Source organism: Pogona vitticeps, chromosome 2, assembly GCF_051106095.1.
Source record: "Pogona vitticeps strain Pit_001003342236 chromosome 2, PviZW2.1, whole genome shotgun sequence".
Lineage (NCBI taxonomy): Eukaryota > Metazoa > Chordata > Lepidosauria > Squamata > Agamidae > Pogona > Pogona vitticeps.
The window spans coordinates 250,017,744-250,045,331 of record NC_135784.1 but is presented as its reverse complement, the minus strand read 5'-3'; the positions used below and the strand labels follow the sequence as shown (position 1 = coordinate 250,045,331).

Here is a 27,588-nt window from a genome sequence, read left to right as displayed (position 1 = left end):
TGAGGTGGGGATGGTGATTCAGCCATGTGTGGTAAAATTATTTGGCTGACACTTTGACTTGGGTGGGGTGCTTGGAAGGTCTCATTTTTCCCCCTTCCAGGCAGCAAAATCTGGGTTGATCCTAAAATACTTAATTTGCAGTAGAACCTGAGCTCTCAGGGGTAGTTAGAAGAACCTGGAAGTCATACTTCGCTTGAAGGGGGCAAGGACAAAGCAGTACTTAATGGTCCTACTGGGAAGTAAGATCAGCACTTTTTTCATTTAATAATTCCTGTTTACAGGTTGCTTTTTCTTGCTTATTCATATGTTAGGCAATTTTCTTACTTTTTAGATGGCTTTTTAAAAAAAGTAAATAAGGTGTCAAACTATGAGAAAATTGTGTGACAAGATTATTTTCAAAAGTAACTTTCCAAGCGACTATGCAGGGGCCTTTGCCAGAAAACAATTTCTCCACCCCACGCCTGCACTCGTGTAGGGAGAAGAAAACTTCCAAAGTTTCAGAGCAAACCAGCTATCAAGCTACGCCTTATGCAACTGATTCAGGGCCTTTGGTTGCAATCCTTACCATTTCCCCCCAGTAATTTTAATTGAATTTAGTCGAGTTTACTCCTGAGTTGACGTGTAGGATTATGCAGTATTCGCTGGTTAATCCCCACCATATAGCACTGCGGTCTTCAGCAGCCTTCTCCTTTTGTGTCTTTGTCTGCGGAGGGGACCATTTGTGAAACATAAAATATGTGCGTGTGCACTCAAGGCGTATTTCTCAACCGGCAAGATACAGTACTGTACACGCGAAAGCGTCGCATGTAGGAAGCAGTAACGGGTCGTCTTCGGCTCCCAAACCACAGGAAATCACACCTTTTGAACGCCCAAATCGAGCCACCCCGTCTGTGACTAACCCACTCTTTTCAGTTTCCAGGCTGGCCAACAAACCAGCTCATTTCTACCACACCGGTGTTTCCACCGGCCTCTCAACTACAATGAAAGGGAGCCTCCAATACAAGATTCCCGCTTTAATAACGACAATCAGTAACGCTGCCGCCACACGGGCGGGGAAACGAGAAATAGCAAGGCCTTCTTCTGCGGTCTCTGAGAGGACCGGGGCAACAGGCAAACTCTTCCTCTTTCTCCTGCCCTATAACGTCTGAAGAGAAAAAGGGGAAAAAAAACCCTAGCCCAGAGAAGCGAGAACGAAGCAACAGGAAAACAACAACAACAACAGCCCAGACACGAGCCTTGCGCGCGCACGAGCAGTGGGGGGCCCCAAGGGGGTGGGGGAGCCCGGGCCGAGGGGAGCGAGCGCGCCACCGCGTCGCTGACAGTTGCAGGCCGCGGGTTTTGAATTTAAGTCTCTAAACCTCCATAACCAGCCGAGCGCGGCACGCTTGGCCTCCTCATTGGCCAAGCCGGGGTCACGTGAGCCTGGGCAGGGGCGAGGAGCGGACGGAGGAACCCGAGCTGAGCGCGCGACGGCCATATTGATTCCGCGCGAAGCCCGCCCGTTTTGTGTTTCCTGGGGGCCGGGGAGGAGCGGCCGGCCGGGGCGGCGTGGGCGCTGAAAGCGGGCGGCTTCGTGCCCTTCCTCACCGCCGACTGCAACGCCTGTCCCTGCGTGCTCCCTCGCTGTTTTTCTGCCTGTTTTCCTCCCTGCCTTGTACCGCGGCGACTTCCCCGACACCCCCTGTTCTTTCTGTCCGGCACCTGCAAAAGCCTCGTCGTTTGCTTTCGCTCCTCCCTCTTCTGTTTTATTTTTTTTTCCCGCCCGCGGCTCGCTTTCTCGGCGGGTGGAGTTCTGCCTTCATTCATTCATTCATTCGCCTCGGCTTGGCTTTCTTTCCGGCTTTTAAACTTCCTTTTCCTCCCCTGCTTATTTTCTGGAGCTGCTGCGACTGAGGCGAGGGATTATTATTTTTAAAAAAAAAATTCCGAGGGGGTTGCTTAGTCTTTGCTCTTCTTGCCCTTCCCCGGCCCCTCGCACGGCGCCCCTCTTTTCCCGCGGCCCCTCCGCTCCTTTCCCCGGGCTTTCCCGCGCCTCCTTCGCGCCATGGCGGCGGCGGTGGCGGCCTCGACGCCGGTCGGGCAGCGGACCCGGAGCAGCGCGGCGAGCACTCCACTCAGCCCGACGCGCATCACCCGCCTGCAAGAGAAGGAAGAGCTGCGGGAGCTGAACGACCGCCTGGCCGTCTACATCGACAAGGTGCGGAGCCTGGAGATCGAGAACAGCGCCCTCCACCTCCAGGTCACCGAGCGAGAGGAGGTGCGCGGCCGGGAGCTCACGGGCCTCAAGGCGCTCTACGAGACCGAGCTGGCCGATGCCCGGCGGGCTTTGGACGACACGGCCCGCGAGAGGGCCAAGCTGCAGATCGAGCTGGGCAAAATCCGCGCCGAACACGACCAGCTCCTGGGAAAGTAAGTGGCCTCTTGCCCTCCCCTTCCCCCTTGGCCTGCCCTTCCGTCTCGCTCTCGGAAAGGGGGGAAAAGTACGTTAAAAGAAAGGGGGGGGAATCGAGGCCGCCCCGGGTGCGACCCTTTCTGTCAACGGTGCCCCTCAATGCGAGAAGGCGGGTCTGTTGGGCTGAAGGCGCGTTGACCGGTCGTGTGAGTGAGTGGTTGGGTTTTGAACTTCGGCGCCGCCCTGGAATAACTTGCGGACAGGCTCGCCCCCCCTCTCATCTCTGCCTCAGGCCTGAAATGGGTTACACTCCCCCCCACCCTCAGAGGTACCCCTTGCCGGCAGTTGTGGCGGCCTCGTTAAATTGGGGTGCTGAAAAAAACGGTATTTAAAAATGGATCGAAGTGCCACGGTGGTGACCGTTTCCTCTTCAAAGACTACTTTGATTTCGTTTTTCCCCCGTTTTCAAACTCAGGAAGTGATGCTTCTGTCTTTTGCAAATACCCGTGGTGGGAAGTTGACTCCTAGTTTTTTGGGGCAGAAAAGTTTAGGACTGGTTTACCATCCTCTCTTTTGGCTTCCCGTACGTCTCTGTCCCGACTTTCATAATTTCAGACTTTTCCCCTCGTGTTTAGATATAAAAATACCAAGATGGGTACTTTAACTGAGGAACTATCATGATTTTAGCTAGATACAACAAAGCAGGTCCCGTACTTTTTCTTCCTTTTGCATTGTTAAGTGAGAATCGTGTGTGCTTTGATAGTACAGTATGTTATTGTCCCTCCCCTTCTCTCCCATTCGGTTTTCTTTTTGCTGTTGTAACTGCTTCTCCAGCTGCCACCATGTGCTATAGCCAGGGTGTTTGTGTTTGAATGAATGAAAACTCCCTGCTCCTTCCTCTGGCAGCCCCGTGCATTCTTTCTGTGACGGGTTTCCGGCAGAGAAGTAATGTACTGTACAGTGTGGGCGTATTACTGTTGATTGAATGGGCTTTATTCATCTCCAATCTGATTCTTTATTCATCTATCTGATTATGACTGGTTATCCAGACATGGTGGTCGCAGAACTGAAAACACAGATACAGTATCTACATTATGCATGTTTAGAAGCAGTAATGTGATATGTTTTTTTTAAAAAAATTAATAACCTACACAACATAAACCTACCACCACTATACAATACAATTTCATATTACATCAGTGTCCCCATCACCCTCAGGGCTAGCATTAATAATTATTTAAATTTCATGCAATCCATTTTCTCTCCAAAACTTCATTGTTTCTTCCCTGCGTGTATACCCCTTCCCTCTCCGAAATACATATTCCAAGAATACGTTCCATATTTTATTAAAGTCATTATTTTTATAGGCCTCTTCTCATTTTCATATCTCATCTCAGTTTATCATTAATTGCCATATCCCATAATTCTCTATGGGACGTGGTGGCGCTGCGGGTTAAACTGCAGAAGCCTCTGTGCTGCAAGGTCAGAAGACCAGCCATCGTAAGAGCGAATCCACATGACAAAACAAGCTCCCGTCGCTTCTCCCAGCTCCTGCCAACCTAACAGTTCGAAAGCATGTAAATGCGAGTACATAAATAGGTACCACCTCGGTGGGAAGGTAACGGTGTTCCGTGTCTGGCCACGTGACCATGGAAACTGTCTACAGTACGGACAAATGCTGGCTGTACGGCTTGGAGACGGGGATGAGCCCTAGAGTCAGACACAACTGGACTAAATGTCAAGGGGAACCTTTACCTTTACCTTATAATTCTATATACCATTCCTCTAAATTGAGTTAGCTATCATTTTTCCAGATTTTTGCAAAATTAACCTTGCTGCCGTTACCATTATTACTATTAGTAATGTGATATGTTAATCCCCTTTAAATTTAAAATAGAATGATACTTAGGTGTTTGATTTTAGAAAAATGTTTTATTTATTTATTTATTTATTTATTTATTTATTACATTTATACCCCGCCCCTCTAGACCATGTCTACTCGGGGCGGTTTTCATTACATAACAGCAATAACCTCCTATAAAGTTTGAAATACACTGTTACAGCTTAACTTTTAAATACATCAATTTTAAATACCCTGTTTCCCCGAAAATAAGACAGGGTCTTATATTAATTTTTGCTCCATAAATGCACTAGTGCTTATTTTCAAGGGTTGTTTTTCCCCCATGTACAACAATCTACATTTATTCAAATACAGTTGTGTCATCTTCTGGTTGCTGCACAATCGTGGAGGGTGGGGTTTCACTTGACTGGGGTTTATTTTTCGGGTAGGGCTTATATTACATCATGAAAAATCATACTAGGGCTTGCTTATTTTCAGGATAGGTCTTATTTTAGGAGAAATAAAGAATTATTCATGTGACAGCTGGATTAGTCAATTTGGTTATAGTTGGATCAGTCACTATTAGCTTGTTGGCACCAAACGTGTGAGAACTGAAGACACATCAGTTTGTTCACATGTGTGAATATTACAAAGGTGGGTACAGTTTTCAGAATCATACATTGAGGCTACTTATGTCCCTCCCAGGACATCAGTGGGTTATTCATTATGTAATCCAGCACCATGTTACCACAGTCCAGTGTGTTTTTCATACTTTCAGATATTAAATGTGGTTTTGCTGGTTAGCCTTATGTCAATGAAATTGCTGGATGTTTGAATTAGTAGCATTAGTAGAGTTCCTGTGCCTCTAAAGCAGTGGTTCCCAAACTTGGATAACACAGATGGACTGCACTTCCCAGAAATCTTCTCTGTCAACTTGTGCTAGCTAGGATTTCTGGGAGTTGCAGTGGAGAACATCTGGGTTACCCAAAGTTGAGAACAACTGCAGGGATGGACAAATGACTACATTGATGCTATCAAACTGCTTTTCCACAGTTTGCAACTGTTTCTTGTTAATTACATCCAAAGATTTGTTTTTTTTATAACAGTGGTTGTCAATCTTTCCTATATAACATCCCATTCATTGCTCTGTAAGAGAACTCTGCCTCACCATGAGAAAAAGTGCCTTTTAAAAAAGAAGCACCTTCATAACTTCACAAACATTCTGCTATTATATTTATCACTTATTGGACGGAATACTGTTGGTATTCATATGTATTGTACCTGGGTTGCTATGGCTAATGGACAGTGTGCCAGCATGGAGTTGTGTTATGAAATCAGATGGATAACCAGGCGTACAACTGGGGCATACCCCATTAACTATAGTGAGCTACAGCAAGTTGTATAGAATTTATGATTCTAGCCATTCTGTGAAATGTTGGCCAGTGGATCAGACTAATGTAATGAAGATCAGGATCATTATCAGCAGAGCAAAGGCATCCACCTGTATACCATGCTGAAATTTTGGAAAGAAAGCTAAAGGAAAACTTCAACAATGTGGGGGGAAATGGTGGCAGAAACTACCTCTATCTTTGGTCATTGTCTTCTGTTCTGTTACGCACTCCACAACTTCACACTAATGCTGCAAACCTTATTATTTCATTTCCATACACATTGGGTTTTGAAGAAGTAAAGCTAATGAAAAAAGGCAGTGCTACTGCTAGGCTGGCTCTGAACTTTTCCCAACATCTCTTCATCTTCATTTCCAGAGTTCCTTGTTAGATCAATGTAAGGTAACCATTTTCACACAGCATAACCTAAGCTGATGAACTTTGAAAGCTGTGAACAGCTGTGTCCATTCTGGGCTTTAATGTGTGTTTGATTAATTATTGAAGTCCTAACCCAACTTCCCAAAGAGTAGTAAAATTGTGTAAAATAGGCAGGACTATAAAAAGTGTTAACAATGTGTGTGAATTAGAAGTTCAGCCTCAGCATCCTCTCCATAGCTGTAGATATAGAAACAGCAGCATAATCTTCCCCCTTTTTTGGAGTAATAGAGGTGGATATAGAATGTTGTGTCAGTCACTGTGATTGGCATGACAGGAAGCAGTAGTGTCTCTCATGGCCAAAATTATGCTGTTGAACAAAGCTTGGAAAAGGGCCCCACATATCAGAAAAAATAGCTTTAGGCTGCTTTGTGATAAGAAAACTCTGTACATTTTCATATTCTATTTGTATTTCTGTTTTTTACTATGTACATATATTCTTTGAATGAGCTCACATTTTTGATCCATTAGCTGGATTTTTGTAAATCAGGCTTCAAAATTTAATTCCTGCCATATTAAAAAGTCTCTTTTATTAATTGTGCTTTCTCGATAAGATCTCTAATGCTGTGGTTTCTGGTCAGCAGACATTCGGCCGTGGGAAAATCTCTTTCCAAACATTAGTAATAACTTTAAATAATATCCCTTGGTTTTGTGGGGCGAGGTATGTTAGTAATATAAACATCTGTGTTTGGGATGAAGAATAACCTGTCTGGCTACAGTATCTCATGGGGTTTGCTTTGCAGAGGAGGCAGTCTTGTAGAACCAGGTATGTGTATCTCCCTATCCTTGGCAGGATAAAGAATGTTGGCATCTCAAGTTGTCTAAAATGTGATAAAGCAAGCTGTGTTGAGAAATTAACATGATAAGTCTACATGCTTAAGTTTTTAGTAGAGTAGTTTCTGATTTAATAGAATGAGGTGAATATTTACAATTTATTGGAGGATAGATAAAAATTCATGTTTTTAAAAAATCAATTTGATTTAAATCATAATCTTAAAAAAATCACTTTTTAAAAATTAAATCATGATTGAAACCAATTTGATTTAAACCAGATCCACCCTGTCAGGGAAATAGGGTAGAGCAGTTGAAGGAGAAGCTGTAGTAATGAGAATCCTGGCTTTTTATATCTGTGAAGGATCTTGCTGTGTCTGTGAAGACCTGTTATTTTTCATAGCATCTTTTTCTGATACGCTAATATGTGTGGGAAGAAAACTTTTCGTAATTGAGCTGGATTGTAAATACTGTTGTAAAAACACTAGAAAGGTTAATGTGTGATTTATAAAAGTCAGATTGAGTCATTAATAAATTAAGTCCAGAACAGAAGTTGTGTCTTTAGAAAAATAAAATTGAGAGAGGCCATCCTTAATCTTTTTCCTCAAATTTTCCTTCTTCACATTCAACCATGACCTAAATGTCTTTGAAAGGAGAGTGGATGTGAAAATTAGATTGGTACTTGCATAGTTTTGCTTACGTCATAGTTTCTAATTACCGTATTTTTCTTTCCATGAGGTGCACCTTTCCACAAGACGCACCAATTTTTTAGGAGAAGAAAACAGGAAAAAATAATTTTTCTTCTCCTAAAATTTGGTGAGCCTTATGGAGAGGTCCATCTTATGGAACACACCCTAGGACCCTTTGAAGGCTCACCCTGCCCCCCCCGGGTCAGAGGGGGCAAAATCGCCAGCTTCTGGGACTTGAGGCTTGGGAAGCTTCAGAAGAGTCCCAGAAGCTGGTGATTTCCCCCCCTCTGGCCCAGCGGGGGGGGGGGGCCAGGGTGAGCCTCCAAAGGGTCCTAGGGTGTGTTCCAGGATGCTTTAGAGACTCACCCTGCCCCCCTCGGGGGTCAGAGGGGGCAAAATCGCCACCTTCTGGGACTCTTCAGAGGCTTCCCAAGCTTCCAAACACTTTCAGAACCTGGCGATTTCGCTGGTGCTGGCCCCCGTGGGGGGGGCGTGGCAAGGATCCTGGGAGGCTCCCTTGGACCCTTTCCACGTTCCCCCCACCCCCCCACGGGGCCAGGGGGGTAAAATCGCCAGCTTCTGGGAGTGTTTGGAGGCTCCCCAAGCCTCCAAACACTCCCAGAACCTGGCGATTTCGCCAGGGCTGGGCCCGTGGGGAGGTGGGGGCAGCCTGGCAAGGGTCCTGGGAGGCTCCCTTGGACCCTTGCCACCTTCCCCCACCCCCCCCACGGGGCCAGGGGGGCTAAAATCGCCAGCTTCTGGGAGTGTTTGGAGGCTTCCCAAGCTTCCAAACACTCTCAGAACCTGGCGATTTCTCTGGTGCTGGCCCCCGAGCGGGGGTGGGGGGGCGTGGCAAGGGTCCTGGGAGGCTCCCTCAGACCCTTGCCATGCTCCCCCCACTCCCCCACGGGGCCAGGGGGGTAAAATTGCCAGGTTCTCGGAATGTTTGGAGGCTCCCCAAGCTTCCAAACACTCCCAGAACCTGGCGATTTCACCGGCGCTGGTCCCGTGCGGGGGTGGGAGGAGCGTCGCAAGTGTCTGAGGGAGCTTCCAGGACCCTTGCGATGTTCCCCCCACCTGGAAGCTGGCGATTTCGCCGGCGCTGGCCCCGTGGGGGGTGGGGGAGCCTTGCAAGGGTCCTGGAAGGCTCACCCGGACCCTTGCGACGTTCCCCCCCCCCACGGGGCCAGCAGTGACGAAATTGCTGCTTTCGGTCCATAAGACGCATGGATATTCTCCCCCACATTTTGGGGGAGAAAAAGTGCGTCTTATGGAGCAAAAAATACGCTATCTTAAATTTGTGGCATCCTGCTTAAACCTGATTCAAACACTCAAGTGTCCAGAATCTTATTCATGTTCATAGAAGATGGTGTTTGTTACAGTGGCTAATTGCAGCAAATGGACAAAATGCCATGGCATATTGCAGTCACTTATCCAATTGGTTAACCAGGATGTACCCTGGCACTTCATCATTTGGTTGTAGCAAATTATGCAAACTTTATGCAAGTACATTTTTAATTTCAGAATGCATGTCTGTATGCTCCTTCTGTACATGTGGTAAGCAGAGTTTGGAAAGAGGATTCTAGTAGTCATATCATTTTAGCTTCGTATGTGAAGGAAGAGGTGGATTGAGGTATGCAACCCAAATAGAGCTATACAATGTGATTCATTCTTAATCTTTAAAATGTGATAGAGTTGTTCTGTTTCCATCATTGGATTAGAGGAAATAAGTGATACACTAAAGGTTCTTAATATTTTACAATATCTTGGCAACATTGCATAATAGTTGCATAATAGTTGCAAAGTACTGCTTGGCTACTTCATTGATTCAAATACGAATGCAGATTTCCTTGCAAGATTCTCTATAAATCAACCATAGATCCTGGTGATGTGTGGAGAAGTGGGAAACACATTTTAGCTATTCATAAATCAGCTAATAAAATTGCTCACTTATATGCTTTCTTTCCCTTTACACTTGCTGTGTCTATTAAATCCAAGCTCAGGAGAATAGTGATGTCTTTATTCTCTGGTTGGAGAATTTCAGTACATGAGAGTCATCAACCAATTCTTGAACTTGGAAGTATGAAGAAGGCCCATATACTGTTGCCACTATGTCTGCCCTTTCAGCACAGCCAGTATTGTGGAAAAGGCAAATGTGTTACTTATGCACCACCGTTGCTTCGTTCCTCATTCCTTTATTATTGTGACCATGGACTAACTAACTAATCTAGATAGAGTTAAAACAGAAATGAAATGGGTGCTGTGAAATTCCATAGTATAATATGTGGTGTGTAGTAGCAGATGCCCAAATCAGATATTTTGAAGCTAGCCCAAATCCAGTCACTGGTTCCAACTGACGGTAAGCCTAATGAATCAGTGGGATTTAGACAAGCAAGGATTTACCATTTATAACAGTTGATTGAATGACAGCTAGGACTAGAGGAAAAAGAACTGCCTGTAGTACAATTCATGGGAGCCCTCCCACTAGGCCAAATACAGGATACAATCCGGCGACTTGTGGCTTGTGTGCCTGCAGAGAGGGCTCTGCGTGCCAGCTGTGGCACGCGGTCTAGAATATCTCACAGAATTACTATACCAAACATTTCAGCAAGGAACTCCTTAACACAAAGTACAGTTGCAAAATTGAAAATTTGCATCTGTTATTCGTCAGGGTTTTAACTTCCATAGTAAAGTTACTAACTTAAGAGGGAAACAATCTTGTGTTTTTAAAATCACCCTGTTCCAGGAATGTTACTGTCTCCCTCAAGCACACCATTTCAACAGACATTAACTTGTGGTTCAGCTGGTGCACAGCCCAGCTGTTCAGAATAAGTGAAGTTGAAACAGGTGTCTCAAATCCCTCCTCTAGAAAGTTCTCTTAATATGACCTAAATGAATATTTGTTCAGTGTTGCTGAGGTCTTGTCAGCAGATGCATACCTCCCTCATCCCCATGGCTTGCCTTGTGTAATACTTATTTTCAGTCTTTGCATTTTGCCTTTAGCTCTTGAACTGAACTCATACTGTAACTAAGTGTAGCTATTATTGTTTCATTTGTTATTTACATTACTTTGATTCTTCATAGAATGGCTTGAATTATTTCTAATCTGTAAAATCTTGCATGATGTGCTGAGATGATTGGTCAGCCATATCAACACGGGAATGGATGGAAGACTATCTTGTTTCAGAATTTGTTAACATCTTGAGGGGAATAAGGCCAGTACGTAAGCATCCCAACTTCAGTTTCCAGATGCTTGGATTGGTTTATATTGATTAGCTCAACTGCACTCACTGACCTTTGTAACTTGTATGTGATTTGAATCTGCACAGTATTAATTGGTGCTGATCTGAACATCCAGCCCCCAGTGTCTTTGCTTTCTGCCTTCCCTGCATCTCCCTATAGAGTTCAGGGAACCACAAAATGGATGTCTGAATTTGCTGATGCCAGAACCCCAGCATTTGAAATGACAGCTTCAGTCAGCCTAATGTTAGGGGTGGTCCTATTTTAAATCATCATTTTAAATTTTCAGTTGGATCAAAGTCCCAGTTGTCATGCCCAAGTATAAACTTTGCTTGAGCTCCTTTCCATTTCTGCAGACTGTTGCCAAATGCTGATTTACCATGTAGGTGAGAATCGCAGTTAAACACTGCAATGGACATGGCTAAATCTACAGCACTTATTCAAATTATTATATTTTTTTAACATAGCTGTGTTAAATACAAATAACAGTTAATTTTGCTTTCTACTGAAGCAAAATCAGTCATATGTTTTAAATAGAAAGTAATCTGGCCTTTTTCTCATGGACTTCTTGCATGCATTAAAGGTAGCCATATTGGGCAATATGTTTGGTGGGCAATGTGGAACTATCACAGTGATCGGGTACAGTCAGATTTAAAATAATTTTAAACCCTCTTACATTTTATTTGAAGACTAGCCCAAATGCAGCCCCTGTGGCTTTAACAGCAGCCCTTTCTCTTGTTTTTGTTCATTTTTTTGTTTGGTGTCCCCCCCCCCCCCCTATTTATTTACCATCTAGACTGGTGGAGTGAAAACTCAAAAGCTTGTACACAATGTTGTGATCTTTGGCCTTATTATTCAAGATGAAGGCCTAATACGAATTTCATTGTTGTATTGTCTTTATCCAAGGGGACGTGGTGGCGCTGTGGGCTAAACCGCAGAAGCCTGTGCTGCAAGGTCAGAAGACCAAGCAGTCGTAAGATCGAATCCACGCGATGGAGTGAGCGCCCGTTGCTTGTCCCAGCTCCCGCCAACCTAGCGGTTCGAAAGCATGCAAATGCGAGTAGATAAATAGGTACCATCTCGGTGGGAAGGTAAACAGCGTTCCGTGTCTAAATCACACTGGCCATGTGACCACGGAAAGATTGTCTTCGGACAAAACGCTGGCTCTATGGCTTGAAGAGCGGGATGAGCGCCGCCCCCTAGAGTCGGACACGACTGGACAAAAATTGTCAAGGGGAACCTTTACCTTTACCTTATTGTCTTTATCCACTCATGATACATTCCATTTCAATCTACCCCCCCCCCCAATGAAAAGTCTATTTCTTGAGGATACATGGGAATCAGCCTTGGAAGGATTCCTTTGTAGCGTATTGAGGAGGATAGACTTTGCGCCATATTCCTAGAGAATAATACCTGCAATTCCAAGACTTTTTTCTTCATAGCAGGGATGTGAGCTTGTGTTCTTAGATTTCAAAGTCAGTGAATATTTATATCCAAAAAGTTAACAGTTTCAACAAAGACGTTTATTCAGTCTCCCTTTCATCAGCCAGTGGGGGTGTTGACTCTGAGAAGGATATGAAGGTTTGTGCTATGATAAATGTTATGTGGGAACTCCCAATTGTGCAAATACCTTCCATTCTAGTAGTGGGATAGTTGTATCCTGACTTGCTGCTATGGAAATTGGGAAATAATATAGCAGCTCCCCTATTGTTGGGTGGGATTTCCGTTTTGCTTATGCAGCAGAGACTGTCATTAGAGAGAACACAGATACACAGGTTGTGAGGTATGGCATTTTGGACAGTATCATTAGAACTACTGGTGTATTGTGCAAAAAATGGTGGCATTCTAAGCCTAGTTGCTTAGTAACAATTTAACAAATAAACAGCAGCTTTGGAAAGTAATTGCTAAAGTTTCAAACCCTCTGATATGGCCTAATAACAAAGGTGAGAATTTCCTCTGTGAAAAAATCTACTTAAGTTTCTTAAGGTAATATTTATTGTATTACCTTAATAATATTGCAGAATTTTGTTACAATATTGCAGATTTTTATTAAAAGTTTAAACATTTCAGTTATTCCAAAAGAGAAATGATTTCTTCATTTTTGTTAGTGTTCCACAATTATTCCCCAATGGAAAAACATGTAAGCAGGGGAAAATCATGTGAAAATTTTCACCCTTCAATTTTTCCCACCAACCTATCATTTTTCTAACTCCAACTTTGTAGTAACTAGTTTATGGCCAAAAAAGCAGTTGAGTTGCTGACTCTTTTGAATTTCGAGTCCTATGCTTGCCAAAAGCCCTTCAAGCCCTTTGATTTTTGTCTATTAAATGGAGACTGCTTTTAATCATAGCATCACTGTGATGTTAATTATAACTTCTTTTTGAGATGAAACAATTTTCATTGCAAAACTAGTAACACAACAGTGTGGTTGAACCATTCTGTTAAACTCAGCCATCATAACGTTTACAAACTTAGTTCTGTCTTCAATATATATAAAACAAGATTTTATTCGTAAGGTTTTGTTTGCGGATTAGCATAGAAATAGTAGTGCAGAAAATCTGCCTTGCTGAAATGTAAAGACTGGTAAGCAGAAAGTAAACTGATCTTGAAAGCATAATTTGCAGCTTTTTAATAAATATTCAAGTCTCCTCTGACTGTAGAATCTACATATGTACCTATAAGCATTCTAAGCTTGGATCCACAAGGTGAGGAAAATATTTTCTTCTCATTTTCAAGTGTATTTGAGGCACTTTATTGAACATAACTTCTCTTTATTTTAGCTATGCAAAAAAAGAATCTGATTTGAATGGCACAGTGGCTAAACTTCGAGAGTTTGAAGCAGCTCTGAATGCTAAAGAGGCAGCACTTGCCACAGCACTTGGTGATAAGAAGAGTCTCGAGGGAGAGCTGGAAGATTTGAAAGATCAGATTGGTCAGGTGAGAATTTTTCTTTTCTGTTTTTAACTAAACAGTCTTCTTTGGTCTTATTTTGTAGCAGATTGACTGATTTTGGTTTAGTGCATTACTTTTGTATTCATGCATTTAAAAAAAAACACCCCACCATCAGTTTTATGTTAGGTTTAGCTGCAGTAATTGATACCAGATAATTTGTCCATAGATTGTTGGATAGTAAATGCTGCTGTTATTTACATTGTCTTAAGTAAGGCCAGACAAGTATGTATCTTGGATTATGTACCTTGTAATAACATGGATCAAATGTAATGGTGATGGCTTATTGTCAAATGTCTTAGTTTGAGATACATGCAGTTCTCTTTCTTTCTCTGGCATGGTTGAAAAGAAGAGATTGGATGATCTTGTTTCTTCTGCATTTTCCAAATAATCATAGCTTAGTTTTGCATGTTGGTTAATTTTAAGCATGTTTATGAACCAGACTGATTTCCACTAAGAATTAACTTAATTTTTCTGCAGCTTGGGCACAAAACCTGACTAGTCTAAAACAGACGTAAATGCTTATGAACTTCTTCTGCTTTACCAGTTTCACCAAGGGGGGTTGAAGGGAGTGGTAGAGCACAAGGCTAACTGTGGCTCATTCTGATAGAGATAAATCTTGGCAGCCTTCTCAGCCTTCCGCTACAAATTTCTATTGCTGAGGGGGGAAACACCAGGGAAAGAGGAAGCAGCAGTCATCCATTATCTTTTGATTTGGTTTCATGACTGGTGTATTGTTTTCTGTTGGGCAGAAATTGAATAGGAAGTAGAAATAATAGGCTTCAATGATTAGGAAGTCAGTACAGTTTAAACCTTATCTGCAAATTCTACTCTCAGTATTTCCACTATTGAAGGAAAGTTTTTACATACTAAGATGCTGAACTGTCCAAAGTTGGGATCGGATCATAATGGTAGGAAACAGCTTCAGGACAGACAAGAAAATGATCTCGGGGCAGAACTAGAACATTGTAGGTAGATTGCATTGTAAATCATTTTGAAGCATAGTGTTGCTGGTACGCATATTAAGCAAAATCTCTTTCATGGTGGTCACTCACAAGCCACCTTGACAAGATTGGCCATTCAAGGTGACATTGGCTATTTAAACACACACACACTAATTAAAGAAAGATTAATATCTCTAAGAGCTTTAGTTACTTTAATTCATAACTTCCAGGATTTGTGGGCTGTATGAATACTTTGTCAGATGGTCCTTTATTGTAGGTGTTGTTTTCTAATTTGCTTCTGATACTTCATTTCAGCTTGAAGCTGCTTTAGCAGCTGCCAAGAAGCAACTGGTGGACGAAACTTTACTAAAGGTGGATCTTGAAAACCGCTGTCAAAGTTTGATTGAAGACTTGGAGTTCCGAAAAAATATATATGAAGAGGTAATGTAATTAGAGGTATAATATATTTTTCTGGAGCATGTTCGGCAGAAACGTGAGCTGTACATTACAAAGCTCATTTAGTTGATTCCTGTATGTCTTGCAGTGCAAAAAGTAATCTTGTGGTCTTTGATTAATGCAGCAGTTTGGCAAGATGTCTTTTTAAAAACACATTGCTTTGTGATATTTCTAACCAAAGTGCAACTTTATTCATTTATTCTTAGGAAATCAATGAGACAAGGAGGAAACATGAGACGCGACTTGTTGAAGTGGACTCTGGGAGGCAAATAGAGTATGAACATAAACTTGCCCAAGCACTTCACGAAATGAGAGAGCTGCATGATGTACAAGTGAAGCTGTACAAGGAGGAGCTTGAAGAAACTTACCATGCCAAAGTACTGATATTTGCTCTTGAATGTCATCAGATTTTTAAAATGATGTTGAAAAACTGTGCTGTGCATTTCAAGTGGATAGTGTGTCTGAATGCAAACTTTAGATTTTAGCCGACCTGGAATCTGGGATAGGTAGTCAAGGGGTTGAAAAACCAGTGTTTAAATATGAGCATTTAAATAACTAATTGTTTAGCCCTAGTTGGTAAACCCCAACATAGAATTGTTTTATTTGGATAAAGAAGCAAGATGGAGTATAAATTCTAATAAAAGGGAAGTGCATTTTACATCTTGGGAAGCTTTGGCAAATGTCAACATGGAGATTCTATAGACAAGAGGATGATTTGAAGGGCTGGGCTTTTTCCTATAGTCAGCTTGTGCCTTTGGCTTTTCTGTGTTGCTCTTGGTAGTAATTAATGACTTGATTGTTCTTCTTTGTTAAGGCAAACACAATTTTAAATGCCGTCTAGTCAGTGCAGCCAAAATGGTTACCACTACTATTTCAAATCTGACCAGGAATTCTGGTCACCATGTTTCCTTATTGTCTGTCTCCTGCTTTCTGGAATTGGGCTAAAACTGCTAGTCACATTCTACTTGCATTTGAATATATGTTACTTTTATGAAGAGCCGTAGTCCTCAGCTGAGGAATAAATACAGTACCAGGCTTCTGAACTTGCAGTAATTTAGTTTGTCTACCCTAGAACCTTTAGGTATGCTGGGCTGCCAATTCCCATGATCCCCTGCCAGTATTCCTATGTTGATAGATGATGATGGGTAAAGTGATGCAGCATATCTGAAGGATACCAGTTTGGGAAAAGAGGCATTAGGTAGTTAAAGCAATTTTCTCCATAAGTTTCTCTCTGAGTATATCTAGTCTTAAAATTTGTAACCTCCTAGACATGGCATGCATGTCACAGTTGGCATGGAGAGCCCTCTCTGTGGCACACAAGCCATAAATCACTAGATCGCTACCCCTGGCAGCCAAACCTGACGAGGCAGCTACAGCCATGGTGGTAGCACCCCAAGAGGCAGTGGGTCAGGATCTGGAGCAGCTGATGCTGGCAGGGGTTGGGCATGATTGGAGGCGGATCCTGAGATGGGTCTGGAGGCACCTCTGTGACTGGGATTCCCCCTTCCACTGCCGTCCACTCCCCCCACGTTTGGGGACTTGTGATCAGAAAGATTTGCCATCACTGCCAGTATCTGTACTTCCCAGTGAATTTTGACTTGATTAAATGTTTGCCTTAAAAGACAGGTAAAATAGTATAGTACATTTTTTGAAGTTCCATTGAGTTTCCTTAAAAGTCCCGCTTTAATTTAGTTCATCAGTAACTGCAGTTCAGTCAGTTTCAGATAAATGCTGAAAGTTCATTTAGTGGCATTTCTAGTTATTTGAATGTGATGTCTATCTTAGTTCTTTTGCTTAATGAAGTTTCCTATGTTGGATATGCTTGCAGGCAGGCATAAACTAGTGTCTTGGCAAGTGGGAAAAGCTCAACAAACAGTGGACTAATGCATTGTGTGTCATAATATGCAAACCCAGCACCCTAGTTGTCATGGGAGAGATAAGCCAGTCATATGTCACAATAAACGTGATGTACAGAATATCCATGGATTGTTAGCAGATCCTATTTTGTAGCAGGAGTGAGCAGGCAGCATTGTCATACTTGACCAGGCAGAAGTCTAAAGAATTCTTGCTTGGTGTTGCTTCCAAACAAGGTAGTTGGGTTGACTGGAAATGAAAGAATTGTAAGTGTTCTGTGGCTGGAAGGTTGTGTCCTAGGGAAGTATTACACATGTTCTTTGCTGTTAGTGTGTCAGAAAAGCCTGCTTGATTGGTTTCCTGTGTTGCATAAACTTCATGTCTTGATGTTCTTGCTGATTCCGTATATGTTGATTGACCAAATGTGAGTGTATTCTGCTTTCTTTTGCGCAGCTTGAGAATGCAAGACTCTCCTCTGAAATGTCTAGCTCTGCAGCCAACACAGTAAGAGAAGAACTCATGGAAAGTCGCATGCGCATTGACAGCCTATCTTCCCAACTGGCTGCTTTGCAGAAAGAGGTAAGGAATTCAGATGCTGATTTTCTCATTTTACTGAAAGATGATTATTCCTCAGATACTTTATACATTACACGAATGCATACACAGCCTGGCCTTATGTGTTTGGTTAATACTCATTTACACTTTGGAGATGGGGTAGGTCCAGATACTTTGTACTGTACTTTCATATACACTTGGTCTAGTCCAACACAGAGAAACCTCCCTCTCATGGACTAACGTTTTTGTCTATGTATATATGTATGCACACAAGAATTTAATCGGAATTAGAATATTTGATTTCATTTGTAGAGACAACTTTGCAGGCTACATTTGTAGAGTACTGTAGTTTAATTTTTTATTCCTGTGTTTAGCATGGATCAGGCCAGTTCCATCCTGTATACTCCTTATGTCAATCCCAGCTGTTTTCATCTTCTGTTATTATATAATGGCGTTGCTGGTGTGTGGCCTGGATTTACAGAATTGTAACTGATAATGGGACATCTGGTCCCCACTAGGCAAGGAGATTTCAGGGATCCAGTATTATTAGCATTTGTTTCTATGTGCATGTTAAAATTCCTAAAGATTCTGTTTATAAAGGTGCACTCAACATTCATTTTCTATTTTAAAATGAATAATAGTTTTAGCCTCTGTATTTGTAAATGTATGTTTGAAAGCATGTAGACAGTATATCTGATGTTTCAGAAGGCAAAGGGGTAAACTGACAGAATTTCCAATTTCCCAGGTGGGGTTTCAAAGATTTCACCATAACTAAAACAAATCATACTTTTTATGCATTGGATGTTATTTTCTGAAAAATTAATTAATCCTCATAATTATACTGGTAGCAAAAATTGAACTACTTGTCTCAGAGTTTCCACTTTGCTTAGAGGGCACACAATAGTACTGATTATAATAGTTAAATCTGAATGTTTTCTCCAGTGTTTAGCCCTGTCCTTCCCTCTTAGTAAAGCCTGTTAGTAAATTAATACTTCCTGTTTTGTGTAGCATGGGTTAAATCTCTCTTCTATTAATGAGCTCATTTTGTAATTCTTCAGTGACTTGCTTGATTTATTATTGCACAAGATAGGAAATGTATGCCTGTGTTCTCCTTGTGTGTATCAAATGGCTTATATCCATCATAAGACGCTTTGTCTCTTTAAATATGAAGAAAGAGTCATTATGAAACATGCAGTTTGTAGTTTAAAAATGAACAAAATGTAAATTTTTACTGGGTTTTGTCTTATGATACAGTCTTTGAATAATGGTTTTCAGAACTTAAGATTGCTGTGTGATTTTTTTTCTCCCCATATCTAGTCTAGAGGATGGCTTGAGAGGATGCAAGAACTGGAGGATATCCTGGCTAAAGAAAGGGATAACTTTCGCAGGACACTCTCTGACAAAGAGAAAGAGATGGCTGAGATAAGAGATCAGATGCAGCAACAATTAAATGATTATGAACAACTGCTAGATGTAAAATTGGCTCTAGATATGGAAATCAATGCATACAGGAAGCTATTAGAGGGTGAAGAAGCAAGGTAAGAACTGTCTGTTTGAGAGAGGCTGGAAATTAATCTGTCAGTAACAAAGTTACCGTTATCTAGCCAACTCATTTCAAATTGACAGAACCTACACTGAAGGAACAGGAAGTGAGCTTTATTATATATGGAGATCAAAACCTTTTGGCAACTTTATGACAGATATATAAAGATACACATTGCCAACTCTTGACAATTTTTGTCCTGTGCTTTTTACTGTTCCTTGGTGGGGGAGCTCATGATATTTTGGTGACAAACTGGAGCTCCATGAGTGGAGGGAATAAAGTTCCTTTTAGAAGCTCCTGCTCTGTCCATGACGTTAGAAAGCTACCATTGGTGAGTTTCCTGGCAGCAACAGTTAGTGTGACCCCACTCCAAGGTTCCCTCTAAGCTAGGCGTGTGCACAACTCCACCTCCCTCAGCACAGCTCTCTTCTCCGTGCAGCAGTAGTGTTTGGTTCTGGTCGTGATGGAACCTTGTGGGTGGAGGTGTGCGCGAGACAGGCAGAGCAAGGCTGAAAATTAAAGGGTATGTTGCTCACTCCCATGTGCTGGATGCAGAAATAAATCAGCTTTGGATCTGGTGATTGTGAATCTCCTTTGTTACCATGAACTTGTCCACAGAAATTCACATTAAAACATAGCAGTTAGTTTTTAAGGTGCCACAAAATTTGTATCTTTTTTTGTTTTGTTTTTCCCTAACATGACCTGTGAGAAACCTGTCAGTTGTGTCATCTTGGAACTGGTGTAATTTGTTCCTTCTGTTCTTGTTGGGGGTGGGATTTGAAAGTGACACATACTTTTTGCCAAGCTCAGTATAAACTGGCAGAGCTTAGAATGTGCCTGAAGAGCTGCTACTCTGCTGTAACTTCGGGTAGGATTGTCCACATTCTGAATCTTGCACCAAAAAACTGATGCCCCCAAATAACTACTTAACTCATAATTCAAGGGCCACTTCAGACATGAAACCTCTTTTTTCACTTCTTTGTGACATGTGCTTGAAATCCAACCTTGCATGCAATTAATAATGTACAAATCTTAACATACTATTTAAAATAGTCAGCTCTGTTCAAAAACTTTGTCTTGGGATATGCTGCTAAGAAATTAAGAGGGGAGAGATGGAAACACATTTTAAAAAGTGGGGTATGTATGTTCATGGACTTCCTCTTCTTCAGGCTGAAACTTACCCCCAGCCCATCATCTCGTGTAACAGTCTCTCGGGCATCATCGAGCCGAAGTGTGCGTACAACCAGGGGGAAAAGGAAGAGGGTTGATGTTGAAGAGTCGGAGGCCAGTAGTAGTGTTAGTATCTCCCATTCAGCTTCAGCTACTGGAAATATCTGCATTGAGGAAATTGATGTAGATGGGAAGTTTATCCGCTTGAAGAACACTTCTGATCAGGTATGTGATAACCAGTTATACTTTTCTTTCAAATTGAAGCAGTGGTAAATTAATCTATAGTTAGAGGTGAATACTAGAATATTCCTCTAGTGATAAAAAAAAGACACAGTAACAAGTTTTCCTGAAGCTCTAGCTACTTGTTCATTGAAAATAGAACAGTTTAGGGTAAATAAATCAACATCATGAATCTCTTAGATAACTTAGCAGCAAGATAAATGACAGCTAAAGCTATAAGGATTACATATTGTTAAAAAGGAAGAGCAAAAAGACATCTAACATATTGTACTTCCCCATATTTTGAATTGCTTAATGTTCAAAGATACTGGGTGTTAAAAGTAGATTTTTTTCCTGCTTTTGTTTAGGACCAACCAATGGGAGGATGGGAGATGATCAGAAAAATAGGAGATACTTCTACCACTTACAAATATACCTCAAGATATGTTCTAAAGGCAGGCCAGACTGTTACAGTAAGTGAAATCTACTTTATGCAACATACAAAATAACTCAGTAATGTGTTAGACATGTACTTGGAGGCTGAAGATTCCCACAATTAGTTACTACCACAGGCTTGACTGGATATGTTTCATTTTCTGTTACAAGCTCTCAGCAGTTTATTGAGTAGTTTTATTAATTTTGTTTATTAGTTTTATTTATATGCCGCATTTCTCCCACAACCACCAGAGGGGTTGTGACGCTGGTCAGCTATGCAGCTGATAAAAGAAACACTCTGAACCAGCAGTTTGTGCCTATCTCTAATGGGGAATATGGTGACATGGGAAGATTAGAATGGGAAGCCTAATGTCTCGTCCTCCCCCATGACAAACGCTTCGTTGGGGCTGTTTCTCCCTCTGCCAGGCTTTACGGTATTTAATTAAAACTGAACATATTTCCTGTGTGTCTGCTTACATTCCCATTTTGTCCTTTGCCTCTAGCCATTGTTATAAATATTCTGTAGCTCTTTTCTGGAAAGTATTTTTTTTTTTACTCCTAGTGATATATGTTTCCTTCCCAGATATGGGCTGCTAATGCTGGAGTAGTGGCTAGTCCTCCTTCTGACCTCATCTGGAAGAACCAGAACTCCTGGGGTACTGGCAAAGATGTGAAAGTTGTACTGAAAAACTCTCAGGGAGAGGTAATGAGTTTTTTAAAAATAGTCTCTGTTAAACAACATAATTACTTTAATTCTGTAATCAATATTCATTAATTCATTCATTTATTACAGGAAGTTGCTCAGAGAAGCACAGTCTTCAAAACGACTTTACTTGAAGCTGAAGATGGGGAAGAAGCAGAGGAAGAAGCAGTTGAAGCTGTAGAAGAGGAAGATCTATTTCACCAGCAGGTATCTTTGAAATAGAAATTACACATGTTCTGAATATTGTATTTTGTAGAAAGATATTCCATGCAGTTGTCGAGTAGATCAAAAATTATGTCTCAGAATAGAAGTATGAGTTCAGTGCACTTACTAACTGCTGTTTTTATGCGCTTTTGCTCCCTGAAATGATTGCAGAGACACCTTCTGATGCAAAGATGACAAGGTTTATTGTTTTTCCCATCCCAGTATTAAGCAGAAGCCTGGAATTTATGGTGCTTCTGCAGTGGTGCTTTGAGTTGCGATCTTAATCCGTTCTAGAATATGGTCATAACTCGGTTGTAACTCAAAGCACCATTTCCCATAGGAATACATTGAAACATGATTAATCCATTGCAGCCCGGAAAAAAAACCATCCTAGCAGGGACTAAAAAACGCAATATAAAACCCGTCACAGCACAGAAACATAACCCCCCCTCAAACCCACACTGCAAAACCGTGCACAACAGCAGTCCCCAACCTTTTTGGGGCTGCGGACCAGCTGGGGGGAGTGAGCTCCGTGTGTGGGGGTGTTGCACTCGCAGGGGGTGTGAGCATGACATGCCCCGCCGTACATGCGGGGGGGGCGGTGATCCGTATCTGTGGCCCAGTTCTGGAAGCCCACGGACCAACACCAGGCTGCGGACCGGGGGTTGATGACCCCTGTTGTACAGTAGTCACCCAGAACAGGCAGTTAAAAAATTTAGAAAAAACAAAAAGCAGTACTAGGCAGTCCAAAGGGCCCCCCCCCCACACCCTTCCAGTCATTTTTTTCTCTGGTTGATGCCGCTAGATTTGGGGGTTAGAACAATCCCGAAACCACATGCGTGGGAAGCGTGCGCACAGCTCGCCACACATGCACACGCAAGGAGAGGGAGAGAGACCCGTGAGGTTTTCAACAGCTCAACCAGCCACGGGGAAGCAACAGCCCTGAGGAGAACTGGACGCCCAGCGCCGCAAGGTTGGCACAGCTGAGGCACTTTCAAGAAGTCCCTTCCTCAGCTCTCTTTCTTCCAACCACGCCTCATTTAACAAAAAACATGAAGGCCACCCCTGCGTAATTTTCCTCACCCCGCCATAAGAGGCTGCCACAGAAGCGACAGCAGAAAGGGAGAGGGGCTGTTTTAACTCCTTCCTCACAAAACCTCCCAGCAAGCCTGATTAACTAAGCGAAATAGGCACTGCCAACATGAAGGGCGTCACACACATTTCTGTGTGACAAAGGGAGCAAGGCAGAGGACAAGAGGCACCCCCTCCGTGCCTTTCCTTCCCTCAAACAAACAGCATGCACGCGCACACATCCCAAAGCATATTCACCTTCTACACAACAAGGACCCTTTTCTTCCCAGCATCCTTGGATGCTGTCCAGGAGGAAAAGGAAAGGAACCGAGTGGCCCGAGCGAAAGGGTGCGGGGAAGGGCGAAAACTCTTCCGCAGCAAAACCTCCAGGCAGCCAAAAACTGGTGGTAGCTGCCGCTACAGCATCAGGAAATCTGAGAGAAAGGCAGCTCCCCCCTCCTTCCCCGGAGGTAAGCGGCCATGCAGCACGCTGGTACCCGCTGGAAGGTTCTCAATGCCCTTCTCCTCCAAGGGTCCTTGCGGAGCCCTGAACCTGTATGCCCCCTCCCTCCCCGAAATAGGCACTGCCAACATGAAAGGTGTCACACATGTTTATGTGTGAGAGAGGGAGCGAGCCAGAGGACGCACACTCTCTAACCGCTGAGGCAAAGGAGCTACAGAGAAGCAGCCTCTTCGCTGACCAACAGTTAGCAGTTCAGATTTCCTCGCCTTTTTTTCTGGCCGCCCCGGTCACAAGTCAAAGCAAAATTTTGCAACCAGAGCTGGTTGTAACTTGAATTGGTCACAAGTCAAGACGGTCGTAAGTCGAGGCACCACTGTATCTATAACAGACAGAGAGCCAAAGGAAGCCTCTGATTCCTGCTGCAGCTCCAGAGATAAAGCTAGGGAAAACCCTATGTTTTCAGTTGTGGGACATGAGCTCGGAAAGAAGATACCTCTTGCAAGGGAGGCATTAGTTGTACAGAGATTTCCAGAGCCAAAATTTATGGATCTCTGAAAGTATTACAAAGTCTGAAACCGTATATTCATCCGAAGATCTAGAAATATTATGACCAAAAAAGAGAGTAAATTGCTTCTAGTGGCTTTTAAAATTGTTTGTAGTAACAATTGTGTGCCGTCAGAGTTTGTGTTCTAGTAGTAACAATTGTGTGCCGTCAAGTCGATTCTGACTTACGGGAACCTTTTATAGGGTTTTCTAGGTAGCGAAAACTCAGAAGTGGCTTACCATTCCCTTCTGAGGGTGCCTTAGGACTCCACAGCTTGCCCACGGCTACACAGACTGGCTCTTCCCTTGGGAGGCACTGTGGGGAATCAGAACTCCCAGCCTCTGGTTCTGCAGCCAGAAAAACTGTGGTGTTCTACCTTCAGTAAATTCATGCAGTAATATATATCCATGGGTTATTCAAGGTTTCTAAATTAACGAAACTATATTCAGCTTCTCACAAACAGATGAGGTTATGAAAATCTCTCAGTGGTATTTTTTCAATTTACATGTGTTGTGGGAAGCTAATATTTTAAATGCTGACTATCAGGAAACACTTGGAAGGTTGTAATACTACTTGAAAGAAGTAAGGGTTTGAGATGAGTCAGGAAGCCTCATTCAGTTCTTCATGCAATGGGGTAAATAGCCCACCTTGTTCAGTTTTGCATACATGATTACAAACAAGAAATGAAGCTTTGTCTTCCATAATTACATGCTTTTTAAAATTCCATTTGGATTAGAGCATTTTTGTATGAGATCCATGAGGTAAACATATGACTGTAGGTATGATCCTGATAATTTAAATGTTTTATAAATACAGCAGTTTTAATTGCTGCTAAATATTTATCTACAAAAAAATGGCAGGCATTGTGAGAGTCCATATTTAGATGCTAAAGAGTCTTAGTAACAGGAGACCCTCAAATGCAGAAGAACAGACACTTAGCAATATTACTCTCGTGACATTTCTTAACAAAATTGTATTGATAACATTTAACTGACCCCAGCTTGAGGTTACTAACATTTGTTTAGCATCAGACAACATAAATTATATAGCTTACACGTGATCCAGAATATAATTTACTGCTATGATATTCAGTATTTTGTTACTAACAAGAACTCTCTTGCATCTTTATACTAAACATTTCATTTGAATTGATCAAAAGCAGCGATTTTAATTCTGTGAGCAGACTGTTGTGCTAATCAAGCCAAAAATTTAGAATTTGCTCCTAGTAATTAATTATTTTATACCCACTTTCTTCTGTTTTGCTGTTAGTTCATACACAAGGGCTGAAATCCTGTTGCTTAGTGTAGTAAGTTGCAACTAGAGTAGGGCTATTGAATCAATGGAATTTATGAAGGAGTTGATTCACCAAATCCCTACTAATTCAGTGGGCTAACTCTAGTTATGACTTGCTACACTAGGCAACAGGATTTCAGCCAGTATAATTTGGATTTACAATTGAGGTGAACCTGTTGGGGAATAACTGTTGAGCAAGCCTCAAACTGTGCTAATGATTAAAACATTACTGCCCAATAGCAAGTAAAAATTCGGAGGTTTGTATGAATGTATTCACATCATCATACTATCACTAAAATTGTTACTGGGGACGTTTGTTGTAGTCCAGCCACGCCTCCCCATGTTCTGTCTTGGTAAGGAGTGACCTACTGTTGTTTATACTGAATAGTGTGTAAGGTATTGCAGGTCATGAAAGATGCTTAAAATATTTCTGTATAGCTTTAATTAAAAACTGTCTTTGTTTTATTTAAAACAGGGAGACCCACGAGCAGCCAACAGGAGCTGTGCAATTATGTAAACTCCAGCCACATATATTCCTCAGTTAAGTTAATCCCTTCCTGAAGAGAAGAACCTTCTTGGAAGCACAACATATTTTTGTATTTCCTTTTGTGAATTTTAAAGCTGTGTCTGGCCTTAATTTCCTTTGTCACAGAGATGGAGGTTTTTGTAAGTGAAATCATATTATATAGCTTTTTGAAATGTGAAATTTGGCACTGAATATTGTCCTTTTTCTTTTTTTTGGAACAGCCCTCATTTTTATGCTGGTCCCTTTTTAATACCTTCAGTCAGAAATAATAACTACCGTGTGGGGGTTTGGTTATTAGACTAGCCATCTGCTCTTTGCCCTTTTACATCCTTAGGTGCTTTTTGGAAGGGGAAGGAAAGATATATTCAGCAAAAAATTTTGTACTGAAAACTTTTGTATTTTATCAATCAAGTTACATAGGTTTTACTTGGAGCATTTGTAAAGAACATTGTCTATCAGTTGCATCATGAGTAGGACAATGAAGAATTTGACAAAATTCCTTTGCTAGTTTTACTTCACTTAGATACCTAATCAGGAGGCAGGCTTATGTTAATGTATTAGGCGTGTTTTTAAATTCTAGTGTAACTTGCCTATTTTTTTCATGTCAAGTTAAGAAATAAAAGCTATCTTAAGAAGAAGCCTTGTAATTTTGAAAAATAAAACTCTGTATCTGTTCATTGTATTGATCCTGTTGGTGAAAGTTATCTGTATTTTGATAACTGAACTATCTTTTCTCTTGATTTAATTCTTTTTAAGTGTGCTTCAATTGTCCGTGTGGTTTTATAAAGGTTTGTACTTTTACTCCTACAATTCTGCTTCCAGTGATGACCTGCAATAAACTATTATTCATAGGTAGTTTTTCTTCCCTCTGCCGCCATTTGGGGAAGTGTTAATTGAGAGTTACCGTACATCTTTAAACCTTTTGCTCATACTTGAACAGGCTTTCAGGAACAGACTATTTCTACTTCATTAGTTAGTACTTTAGGTATCTCAAAGTATACACATGTGTTGGTAGATCATCATATTTTATCTATATGGGGCCATCTGTCTTCTTTTTTTTCTTTTTTCTTTTTTAATGAATGATGCCTGTCAGTATCCCAAACCAGACTCTTCACTATAACTACTCTGCCACATTACCTCTCTTCTGCTCTGAGTGGGAGTACCCAGAGAGAGTAGAAACAGTGAAGGCCATGAACTCTGGCTGAGATCTTTCACCCCAACACACCTTCAGCCTGTGAAACAATGCATGCTTCAGGGATTCAAAGCTTAAAATTATGACAGGCTGCCACCAGCTCCCTGAGAAATAATAGTGTTTTCAGTAGCTTAACTGAGACAAGGACTGGAAAATTAGTACTACATTTCCCTTCTCAGTCACCTTCCAGACACCAGCTTGAAAAGATTTCTAGAATTTATTCATTTTTAAGGGAAAAAGAAGGCGGGGGGGAGAAGGACAGTTCAAAAATAAGAGAACTTACTAGCGCAAAACAGAAACACCAGAGAAAATAATGAACCTTACTCTATATATCATACCTAAGTAAAGTGATGGAGTAACACTGAGGTGACACACACTGTTTCCTGGGCACAGGTTTTTATAAGGCATATAGGTCTCCTTATGAGTAATACACCAGAAACAAATCACACCTTTAGCAAAGCTATGCTAAGCTTCAAAAGACTCAAATTTTAAGTTTCCTTTTAAACAAGTAAATGTCATCTGGGCTGACCATCATGTAATTACTTTTAATCTACTTTGATCATTCTTACATGCCTTCTTCCCAGGTTTGAAATCTGCATATCCTCTGGCAAGGAAGCATGCCTACTTCGTATCTTGTAGACAAAACCAACTGATGACTACTTTGATATACAGAACATAAAGTGCCTATGTCAGGCTCTGCTTCTTCATCGTG

The 27,588-nt window shown here is 41.8% G+C and overlaps 2 protein-coding genes across 5 annotated transcripts in view; one reads left to right on the top strand and one right to left on the bottom strand.

Moving 5' to 3' along the window:
* The first annotated feature begins 1,421 nt into the window (after positions 1 to 1,421).
* On the top strand, positions 1,422 to 26,535 carry LMNB1 (lamin B1). Its single transcript, XM_020790659.3, has 11 exons — positions 1,422 to 2,409; positions 13,536 to 13,692; positions 14,964 to 15,089; positions 15,311 to 15,481; positions 17,412 to 17,537; positions 18,831 to 19,051; positions 20,226 to 20,451; positions 20,814 to 20,918; positions 21,464 to 21,583; positions 21,674 to 21,790; positions 25,634 to 26,535. Exons 1-11 carry the CDS (start codon positions 2,045 to 2,047, stop codon positions 25,673 to 25,675), a joined length of 1,776 nt encoding a protein of 591 aa, XP_020646318.3. The 5' UTR covers positions 1,422 to 2,044; the 3' UTR covers positions 25,676 to 26,535.
* MARCHF3 (membrane associated ring-CH-type finger 3) overlaps positions 25,885 to 27,588 on the bottom strand; it is a 180,933-nt gene continuing 179,229 nt past the window's right edge. For all 4 annotated transcript variants that reach the window (XM_078386218.1, XM_072992399.2, XM_020790680.3 and 1 more), the window contains one exon: positions 25,885 to 27,575. The gene's annotated coding sequence lies outside the window, so the exon portion shown is untranslated. The remainder of the gene's footprint in view (positions 27,576 to 27,588) is intronic.